This window comes from Quercus lobata, chromosome 4 (genome assembly GCF_001633185.2).
Source record: "Quercus lobata isolate SW786 chromosome 4, ValleyOak3.0 Primary Assembly, whole genome shotgun sequence".
Taxonomy (NCBI): Eukaryota; Viridiplantae; Streptophyta; class Magnoliopsida; order Fagales; family Fagaceae; genus Quercus; species Quercus lobata.
In genome coordinates, this window is record NC_044907.1 from 31,156,950 (window position 1) to 31,168,635 (window position 11,686).

The following is an 11,686-nucleotide window of genomic DNA, read 5'->3' on the forward strand; positions in this document are numbered from 1 at the left end:
AGGTAATCAATAGAGGCTTGGTTACCCACAAGTGAGAAAAAAAAGGAGAGAGAGCAACTCTCATTAAGAAGCCCATGATAAAAGCAAAAAAAGGCCCAAGAGATGGCCCAAACACGCTGAAAAGAATAAAAGGCCCACAAAAGGGGCTTCTGCAAAATGATCCAAAGAATTTAAATGAGCCCAAGAAGCCCCATACTTTTTATATAAGAGAATTGGAGGCTCTGAGCACCCCATGAAAAGAGGAAGGGAAAATAGAGAGAGTTATTGAGCATGAAGGTAAGTAAAACCATTCTGTAATTTCAAACATTGAGCAATGTGAAGAAAAGGATTGGTACTATTCCTCTGCATCCCAAACCTGGAAAGAAAGGAAGATTTATCGCTGATTGAAGTTCGGGAGTTGTGACTTGGTGGAAGGGAGGGGGTATTTGGTTTTTGGGATTCTGCCATGGTTGCTTCAGAAAAAAGACTTGCTGGGAAGTGCTTTGCCCGAATGGATGGAGAATATGATGAACCATATGGTGCATGCTTTGGAAATCTTAAGATTGAACCTTGGTTAAATAAGATAATCAATTTGCATCAATTACTCCATAGGAATCCTTGTTAGAAAAGAAGGGTCGTTGTGATTTGAGAGATTATTCTATTTACCAAATAGAGAAAGAAATTAAAACCTCTTTTGTAATAAGAATTGCCAAAGAAAGAGGAAGAGAGTTAGCAGGAAAAAGGGGTAGGAAAGTCCCAAAATTTGTGTATGAATAGGAATAGAACTCAACCATAGGGGACATCAACAAGAAGAGAAAAAAAAAGTATTAGTAGTGCAGTAAAAAAAATTAGAGAGAATAGAAAAAGAATTGTGGCAGAATAGTTTTTTAAGAGAGTAGTAGAGAAAACCCTTTGTAGAATATCTTGGCATGCACCACTAAAGTACTCCCTTTCTCCCAAAAAATGCACTACTCTTCGGGCTTCTTCTCCTCAGCTAAGGTTGACTAAAGTTCCAAACTCCGTAGTTTTGTGCTGATATTAAGCAATAAGACTATGAGAATTGAACCTAAGATCTTTCTTGGCTAAGTTTTATTCTGCAGAGAACAATTCTCTATCTTTATATATATATATATATATATATATAGAGAGAGAGAGAGAGAGAGAGAGAGAGAGAGAGAGAGAGAGAGAGAGATGGGTTCAAGTTACATCTGGTGTTACTCTAAAGAGTTACACATTTTTTAAACTGTTGGATTTAAGTAGATCCAATGGTTAAAAAAAGACCATCATTATTACAAATATTCTCATTAGAATCTCATTAATTACTCTCATTTATTACATTCTAAACCTATCTCTAAATCCAAAAACGTTTGACATTTGACTTTCTCTCTCTCCGTTTCTCTCTCTCTCTTTGTCTCCTCCACCATTCCTCCTCCACCATTGTTCCACCTCTACAAGTTGCCAACAAAAGAAAAAAAAAAACAGTTGCCATTTTCTACTCTTGCGACCTTGCTAATTCAAAGACGTCACAAATAGAAATAGAGTTACCAAGTGCCTACATGAAGGCTTTCAGCACAGCAATGACCCCAACTTATGTCCACATAGCGTGCAACCATCAATCGTTGAACAACCATTGCCAAGGACTAATGAGAGTCCCACATTATTTTTTACACTCGTCGTACACAGTCCTACGTTATTGAAATCATGTTTTTAATCACAATGTTAAAAGATGAGTAAAATTTCAAAAGACTGGTAAAATTTTATCTACATATTCTCATTTGGGACTAAACATATTCCTTCACTTCAGCCTAGCTATAACACACCTCTCTTTCTATTCCCTTCGATTTCCATGACAATCATCGGACAATAGGACAATCACATTCAATTGAAGAAATTTTAATGCTGGGCGTAGAAAAAAATGGAGAACAAGACAAATAATGCTTTATTTGGATTGTGGAAATAATTAACACTTATGGAAATTATGAACTGCAACGTGCAAGTACAGCCACAAAACACTTACCTACTCTATCTACCTTGCTCATTTTTCGGCTTGGTTTTTTTTTTTTTTTTTTTTTTTTTTTTTTTTTTTTTTTTTTTTTTGCTGGCAACCTGTAGAGGTGGAACAATGGTGGAGGAGGTAGAGAGAGAGAGAGAGAGTTAGACGTCAAACGTTTTTGGGTTAAGAGATAGGTTTAGAATGTAATAAATGAGGGTAATTAATGAGATCTTAATAAGAATATTTGTAATAATGATGGTCTTTTTTTAACCGTTGGATCTACTTAAATCCAACAGTGTAAAAAATGTGTAACTCTAAAGAGTTACATTAGGTGTAACTTGAACTCATCTCATATATATATGTGCTACAAAATATAGTCATTAAACACTTACTAATATGCTAATTTTGTTGTGAGCTAACAAATTACTAGGTTGTCTTTTATTATTTGTTTGGAATATTTGTTTTGCTACAAATTGGTTCAATGGAGCCCATTCTACAAGACATATCGAGCCTAATTCCAGTTGGGCCTATTTTGCAAAACGAACTAGGCCCAATTTCCAACCCCACCGGCCTTTGTCAAAGAAGTGTCTACAAATATCTTGACACGTGTATTTTGACCCCAAAAAAAAAAAAGGCCCCTACAATGTCTAGGGACGATGTATACTAATGAATATGAGAGAATCAATGCCCAATATTTTGTCACTATTAGATTGAGTTACTTTGATCCAGTCCATAGCTAAAGCAATCCCTACCTTATTGGTCCAATGCATTGCACTTTCGATCGGTTCAAGTTTTAACCTACCTGATGAAGCTAATTGTAATTTCCTTTAGGGGTTCATTGACATTGAAGAAAGATACACCTAGTTACTTGGCACAAGGTTAGCAAAACCCAAGCTTTATTGGAGGGTTGGGTTTCATGCTTCCAGGCCCCGTAACTTAGCTTCCATTGTTAACTTGGTTTGGCAGAGCCATACCGATAAATATGATCTTTGGGCAAAGGTTTTATTCAACAGATACCTACGACATAACTTTGACATGAATATGATTTTGAGATGAAAGGGATTTTGCATGTGGGTATGTCATGGAAAAGGGTTGTCCTCTCTTTCTAAAAGGTTCTGAGTGGGCTAGGAATGGATTATTTGTCTCCTAAATGATCTAGTCTAGGATATGAAAGTGATGCCCCTCCAAGTATTTGTTAATAGAATTGATGAGAGGGTATGGGATATATGGATTTTAGCTTCAAATAAGCTTACTCTATGGTCACTTTTTGGGCTAAATTAGTCGTTTTTTGAGTTCAATAGAAATTGTCATTAATAATTATGAATATTATAGTGTGGAATTGTAGGGGCGCTCTGAAGCCCAATTTTCAGAGTCATGTTAGGGAGTTGGCTAGGATTCATAATCCTTCCATTTTGGTTGTAATGGAAACATGAGTTGGGGGAGATAGAGCAAAGGAGATTACAAATCGTCTTCCTTTTGATGGTGTTATACATACCAACACGATGGGGTTTGCGGGTGGAATCTGGCTGTTATGGAACTCAGATATAGTGGAGGTGGTGCCTCTCGTGAGCACGGAGCAAGAAATTCATGTTGAAGTTAAGGTACTTCCCTCTAACCTTGCTTGGATTTTACTGCTGTGTATACTAGTCCTAGAATTGTGGAGAGATAGGTGTTATGGGATAATCTCTCTAAGGTTGCTGATCTCCATAGTAAACCGCGGATTATTGCGGGTGACTTTAATGAACCCCTTATTGGGGATGATAAGTTTTGGGGTAGACCGGTTAGTATAAACAAAGTGCTGATGTTCAAGGACTGTTTGGATAAATACAATATGGTGGATATGGGGTTTAATGGGCCGAGATATACGTGGACGAATAGAAGGGAGATAAATAGCCTCATCCAAGAGAGAATTGATAGATTCTTTATGAATCCTAGTTGGTGTTTACTTTATCCAGATGCTAAAGTGTCGCACTTAACTAGGTGTCACTCAGACCATTGCCCCGTGTTGATGGAAACCAATCCTAAGAGGCAATCGCATCTCACAACACCGTTTAGATTCCAATCCTTTTGGCTATCTGACCCATCTTTTATGAGTGTGGTTAACAAGGCTTGGTAGTACCCAAGGAGGCTTATGGAAGCAATAGATGTTTTCTCCAAGCAGGCCAGTTTATGGAATAAAAATCAGTTCGGTAATATCTTTCAAAAAAAGAGAAGAGTTTTGGCCCGGCTTGATGGGGTGCAAAGGTCTTTGGCCAATCAGCCGTCTTCCTCTCTAGTAGCATTGGAGAACCAGCTTTGTAAGGAGCTGGATGTTGTGCTGGAGCAAGAGAGGGATCTCTGGGCTCTGAAATCTAGAATTAATCGGATGATCTTGGGAGATAGAAACACTTCATTTTATCACATTTTAGCTCTAGCTCGTAGGAAGCGTAATTTCAACACTGCAATTAAGAATGATGCGGGGGTTTGGTTGACAAAGGAAAGAGAGGTTGCAAATCACTTCGGAGAAGATTTTATTAAAATCTATACTACTTCCCAAGTGGTTGCAACACGTGAATTTAGCTATAATTTGCAGTGGCAACCTAAGCTTTCGTGTGACGAGAAGAATAGCATTAGCCACATGGTGACGGAGGAGGAAATTAGAGTTGCTCTCTGGTCTTTAAAAGCCTTCAAAGCCCCCGACCCGGACGGGCTGCATGCGGGATTTTTTCAAAGATTCTAGCTGGTTATAGGAAGGTCGGTGAGTGAGGAGGTGCATGCTATTTTTAGAGAGAAAAAAATTTCGGAATTTTTGAATAGTATGAATATTGTACTCACTCCGACCTAAGGGCCTGAGTCTATTGGTAGTTACCGCCCCATAAGTTTGTGCAATTCAGTGTATAATATAGTGTCCAAGATTCTGGTTGGAAGGATTAGGCCATTTTTGGATCAACTTGTTTCCCCTTGTCAAGCAGTGTTTGTTCCTAGTAGGAGGGGAGTGGATAATGCTATTGTTGTGTAGGAGATTATCCATACCATGGGGAGAGCTAAAGGGAAAGGTGGTTACATGGCTCTAAAAATTGATCTAGAGAAGGCTTACGACAAACTTGAATAGAGCTTCATTAGGGGTATGTTGATCCGATACAATTTTCTGGATAATCTTGTTGAGATTATAATGAGTTGCATTTCTTCTGTTTCGACATCGATTTTTTTTAATGGAGGGAGCCTTGATCCGTTCAAGCCATCTAGAGGTATAAGGCAGGGAGATCCGCTATCCCTGTACATCTTTATCTTGTGTATGGAATTTTTAAATTAGCTCATTTAAGAGAAGTGTGAGGCTAAAGTTTGGTGTCCGATCAAGGCGTCTAGAAGTGGTCCGGCCTTCTCTCATCTGTTCTTTGCTGATGATCTTGTTTTCTTCGCTAAGGCGAATGCCGAAAATTGCAATGCCATCAGGGAGGTTCTTGATACATTTTGTGGGTACTTCGGGCAGACAGTGAGTGAGTCTAAGTCCAGGGTTTATTTTTCTCCGAATATTGATCCTGATGATAGGGAGGCTTTGAGTGACATCCTTGGTTTCCATCAAACGGAGTGTCTGGGGAAATATCTGGGCTTCCCTATTAAACACAAAGGAAATAATACCCAGGATCTCGGTTTTGTTCTAGATAGAGTGAAGTGTAAGCTTGCAGAGTGGAAGGCCAACCTCCTTTCTATGGCTGAAAGAGCGGTGCTGATTCAAGCATCTTCTTCAGCTATTCCGGCATATATTATGCAATGCAACTTACTGCCTAGTAAGGTGTTGGATGATATTAATAGAGTTAACAGGAATTTTCTGTGGGGATCAACTGAAGAGAAGGGAAAAATGCATTGGGTGGGCTGGAAGAAGGTCACAAGAGCTAAAGAAAAAGGGGGATTAGGGCTTCAAATAGCAAAGGGAAGGAATACAGTGTTGTTAGCAAAGCTGAATTGGAGATTCCACACTAAAGATAAGGCCCCATGGGCAAAGGTTTTGAGGATGAAGTATTGCAACCCCCAGAGACTTAATTCGAGAAATGCAAGCAAGTTGCCTAGTTTTAGAATTTGGAAGGGAATGGTGCGAGGAGAAGAAATTTTTAAAAAGGGAACCAAGTGGCTTCCGAGTTTTGAAATTAAGCTGGATTTTTGGAATGATAATTGGACTAATCATGGTCCCCTAAGAAAGATCATTTAGGGGCCTTTGCCTAGAGAAGCCGCCAATCTAAAGATAAAGGAGGTGGTGGATTATACTGGAAGATGGGAATGGTCTTTAATCCAAATGAATTTTCCGGAGGAAGTTTTCAATGATATAAAGGCCATTCCAATTCCCCTTTCCGCCAGAGTAAAGGATAGATTGGCCTGGAAGTACTCGGCCAAGGGTGATTTTGAGCTTAAGAGTGCTTATGGGTTGGCCACAGACTCTTTAAGGGATGCCCCGTTCAATGGGAAGTGGATTTGGAAGCTGAAAATTTTGCCTAAAATTCAAAATTTTGTATGGAAGTGTATGCACCATAGCATCGGGGTGAATCAGTGCTTAGCGACTAGAGGGCTGCAAGTTGATGCCTGCTGCCTCGGTGTCATGTTGAGGCAGAATCCATTTTGCAAATGCTGCGTGACTGCCCCGTAAGTAAGAATGTGTGGCTGCACTTGGGCGGGTAGGTAATCAAGCACAACTTCTTTTCCTTGAGCTTACAGGATTGGCTTATCTCTAATGCCACATCTAACTCTTATCACCAATCGGGTCCCCTGCCTTGGAATCTTGTTTTCTTACTTGGCATTTGGCTGCTTTGGAAGGATAGGAACATTTGCATCTTCAACCAAAAAAATCCAAATCCCAGACTAGGCAAAGAAGTAGTGGATCGTGCTTCGGAGTTCTATTTTTGTGCGAACAATGGCCTGGCCACCAAAAGGATAGTTATAAGGAGCGTCAGATGTGAGAAACCGATGGCTGGTTGGCTCACCTTGAACACTGATGGCTCGGCAACAAGTAACCCCGGTCTAGCAGGTGGAGGTGGGCTTATTAGAGATGAAAATAGGGATTGGGTGAAAGGGTTTGCTAGGAGGATCGGGAGTACAAATAGTTTCATGGCGGAATTATGGGCGCTTCGCGATGGGCTGCATCTGTGTATTCAAGCAAATGCGCATTCTGTTATTATTGAGGTAGATGCTAAAGCCTTTGTGGATGCTTTTAACTCTCCCACCTCTTGTAATGCTTTTGTCTCACTTATCATGGAAGACTGTAGACTTATGGCTAACCGAATTCCTCAGAGAAGATTCAGGCATATCTACAAGGAGGCTAACAAGTGCGCTGATTTTTTGGCTAGACTAGGATTATTGCTTGATAGTGAGTTTGTTGTGTTTTCTAGCCCTCCTGTGGATTTATCTAGCTTGTTGGAGGCTGATGCCGTTGGGCTATTTGTAAGTAGGCTCTGTCCTGCCCCTGTGTTTGCTATTTAGTTTGTTAATGAATTTTCCCTTTCAACCAAAAAATAAAGAAAGAAATTGGGTTTGGAAAGTGGTGTATAGCACCAAGGATCATACCTCTAGCATAGGTGTAGAAACAATTAACCAGTTATTTAGTTATTTAGGAGTTAAACGAAATCCATAACTTTTTGGAAGAGGAATGTATAAATTCTTTTGCCTCCTTTCGTGAGGATTGGTTGAAATTAATTGCTTTTCGTTGGCTGGCTGGCTCATAGTCAAGTTGAAGATTTTGTTGTGTAAAAAAAAAAAAAAAAAAAAAAACTTAATAATCATACAAATACACAATTAAAAAAAAAAAACATGTGAATAATTATATTCATTGTCACATAACAATATAAAGAAAATCCCCCTTTATATATATATATATATATATATATATATATATAATTTGAAGAAAACCCTTTTTAGTACAATTTATTTTTTAGCCTTTTGAAAACAAGATTATTTGGAAAAGCCATATCTAAGAAAGTAAAAATTTTAATTTTTTTTTTTTTGGATGTAAAAAAGTGGAATTTGATAGAATATTACCCTTCCAACTTTTCGAGTATAAATATTTATCTTTTTCTTTTTCTTTTTTTTAAGATTCTTTTTTCAATTTTTATTCTAGTTTGAAAAATGTTATAGTTCCTCTATATTTTTATTTTTGATAATTCAATAGTTGAGTGGAGGGGAGAATTAAAATACAGACATCTTCACTAAAAACATTAAAATATGTCAATTTAATTACAAGATTCTTAACAAGTGAGATATTTTCACTTATAATTTAACAATTATTATATAATTAGTGTTTTTTTTTTTTTTTTTTAATGAAACAATTAGAGATGTGGTTAAATGGTCATTTCCCTCTCTTATTTTGGGTTCAAAATATAGAGTTTGGCTATAAGCCTACAATATATTGCCCACCATGTCCTCCTCCATCTTCGGCGACATTGGCTTCTTCAGTGCTTCACATAACTAAATATTATTACAGCACTGCCCAAAACCAAAACCCCTAAAACTGTGCCAAAGAAAAAGGTCATGAAACTTTGAAAACCCTCAAAATCCTTAAACCCCAACAAAACCCCACCAAAAACCAAGCCATGCCCATCTCAAATTCTCTCTTCACAATCCTCACCCACCACTTCTCCACCACCAGAAACCTCTCAAAACTCCCAAACCTCTCCAAAATCCCTGGCAAGTACAGGCCCCAAGCAATCCGTGAAGCCCAGAAAGCTCTCACAGAGTATCTCCACACCACTAGGACCTTGCCCTTCACTTATGCTGAGCACATTGCCAAGAACTCGTTGTTTTCAGTCTCCAATCTTATTGTCAAGCTCGAGTTTTCGCCCACAGAGTTCTCTAAGAGCTTCCAGAGGTTCCTCAGGTACCATCCCATCAATGAATTTGAGTTTTTCTTTGAAAGCATTGGTCTTGATTATAGTGAAGTTAATGACATTTTGCCTGCAAATAAGTTCTTTTTCTCTGAAGATGGGACTGTCTTGAATGCGGCTTGTGCGCTTTCGGGTTTTGGGTTTCCTTGGAATATGCTAGGGAAGTTGTATAAGGATGAGGTTTCGATTTTTAGTAGGAGTTCGGAGGAGTTAAAGGCTAGGCTTTGTGGGTTTAAGGAATATGGGTTAAGTAATATTTCAGTTATAGGTATTTGTTTAGCTTTTCCTCATGTGTTGTGTGGGGAAGGTGAATTGGGCAGTGAAATTGATGCATTGTTTGATGATTTGAAAAGGGTTTTTTTAGATTTTGATTTGGTAAGTTCTATTGAGGGAAATGTGGATGCTTGGTATGAGGTTTGTAGGAAAATTCGGGTGTTTTATGATTTGGGTTGTGTGAGGGGGACGATGGGGGAGCTGATGGGTAGGAGCAAACATGTTTTTATTGAATACTCAGAAGAGGTTTTGGTCCAAAAGGCCGAGTACTTTTGTAGATTTGGTGTTGGGAAGGAGGATGTTGGTTTGTTGCTTCTCCAGAGCCCAGATATTTTGAGTCTTGATCTAGAAACGCCAGTGGTTTCAGTGTTGGGGTTCTTGAAACATTTTGGATTGGATACAGAAGAATTAATGTTGGTTAGTCAAAAGTATCCGTATGTGTTCGGAAGAAATAAAATGGCTAATCTGCCTAATGTGTTGAGAGCTTTGGATCTACATGAATGGTTCTTTGATAAGATAAAGAGTGGAAGTCATCAATTGTTAGCTAATTATGTCCTTAGTGATCCGGATGAAGGCTTGGATAGAGAATTTAGAGATGGCTTGGATAAGATCCAATGTTCAAGAACTCCTATTCATAATATGAATAAATTAAATTTCTTGCATGGAATCGGCTTTGGGGAAAATGCCTTGACCATGAAGGTCCTAGCTCACTTGCATGGCACTAGTAGTGAGTTGCAGGAGCGATTTAATTGCCTCCTTCGTTTAGGGGTTAAATTCTCAAATCTCTGTATGATGGTAAGGTCGACACCAAAGGTCATAAATCAAAGACCAGAAACTATTGAGCACAAAGTGAATTTCCTCTGCCATGAAATGGGGTCCTCTTTGGAGTACCTAGACATTTTCCCTGCCTTTTTGTGTTTTGACTTAGAGAACCGGATTAAACCTAGGTACAGTTTCCACATGAGGCTTATGGAAAAGGGTTTGTGTACAAAACCCTACTCCATTGCAAGCATAATAGCAACTAGTGAAAAGAATTTTGTAGCTCGCCTTTCTGGAATTCATCCGGATGCTCCAAAAAAGTGGTCTGAATATATTTCACGCAAAAAGTCACAGGGGTCATAATTGAGTTTGTACAGCTTCTTATAGGTTGCTACTTTCATTGGTTTAGTGGTTTGAAAATGAGATTTTAGAATATCAGTGGAAGACTTATGACATAACATTCTTGGATTGATCTTTGGGAAAGATTTGTAAATTAGTATCTAATCCCTTGGTTACAACAACATTAGTAATTTTCTCAGGATCTCAGTGATCAACCACTGTGATCCTATTGATATTACTTACCCTTTGAGAGGCCCCCAAATGGCTCACGATTGTACTCCAGCAGTTGGAATTGGCAAGGATCCTCCATCATCAGAAGTAAGTTCTTGTGACCATTTCTAAGCATTTGTACATACCCATGCCATTGTATTGAATGATTACTCCCTCCAGCTATTTCATATTTGTAAATTACGAAAAATTTGGAATGAGATCTGCCATTATTTACAGATGAAGTGGTTTAATATTTCATTTGACTGTTAATTTATTTGCTTATATATTTGCTGATCTATTAACGGCATTTTTACATTCAATGCAAAGTTTGATCATCTTTTTCTCTAAATTGTCAGTTGATCTACTCATCTTATTTTTAGAAAAAGAGTGACTAGAAAGTAAATATGGAATTTTAGTGAATTTGGAGGCATCATCATGAAGAATTTTCTTTTTTAAAAATAAGGGTTAAATTGCATATTTGGTCATCAGCTTTTGACTTTTGTTTCAAAATCATCATTGTACTTAAAAATGTTTCACTTTAGTCTCTATGCCTTCAAAATGATTCTTTTCATTGTTTGATGAATGGAAAATGTTGACATAATAGATGAAATTCACGCCACGTCATAGGCTCCACATCATCAAAGCGATATTGGTTTCATGATTTTCATTTCTATGTCTACATTTTCCATCAATCAGATGACAATAAGGACCCTTTTGTAACATTTTAAAGTATAAGGATGTTTTTGAAATAAATGACAAAGGTTGAGGACCAAATATGCAATTTAAACAACCCCCCAAACCCCCAAAAAAAAGTTTCAAATTTTATGATTACAAAGCAAATAAAATTGTATCAGTATGATAATAGAAAAATATATGCTCTGTTGGATGTTGCTATTTCACGTTGTTTTGGATCCTCAGTGTGAAAATTCAGGATCCTAGTGGAGTTGATGCTACTTGAGCTTCTTATTTCACTTCCCAGTTTCAAGATCTTTTATCAATTCCAGGATAGATGACATAAATTTCCCTGAACTCACCCATCATGAGGTCTCTTTTTGCCTTCCTTTCTTCTTAAATTACTAATCAATACTTTTGATAGAATGCTAAACCTAGAATATTAATGGTTGATTTCAATGCAATGTGGCAATATTTATAGTGGTGCTCTGCAGCTTTGAGGCCAAATAGCAAGATTTCCTGATGGGTCATTGAACTACTGGATGCTTTCACTTCCAATTGAGTCGATGCATTTGAGGTTTTACCATTTATTGGGTAGTTGAATGCTTACACTCGA

The 11,686-nt window shown here is 38.0% G+C and overlaps 1 protein-coding gene across 1 annotated transcript; it reads left to right on the forward strand.

Annotated features, from left to right (window-relative positions):
• The first annotated feature begins 8,359 nt into the window (after positions 1–8,359).
• On the forward strand, positions 8,360–10,680 carry LOC115983554 (transcription termination factor MTEF18, mitochondrial). The gene has a single exon (XM_031106260.1). It carries the CDS (start codon positions 8,527–8,529, stop codon positions 10,210–10,212), a length of 1,686 nt encoding a protein of 561 aa, XP_030962120.1. The 5' UTR covers positions 8,360–8,526; the 3' UTR covers positions 10,213–10,680.
• The last annotated feature ends 1,006 nt before the right edge of the window (positions 10,681–11,686 follow it).

What these genes read in the sequence shown, in the direction of transcription:
- LOC115983554 (XM_031106260.1), top strand. Translation starts at nt 8,527, where the DNA reads ATGCCCATCTCAAATTCTCTCTTCACAATCCTCACCCACCACTTCTCC.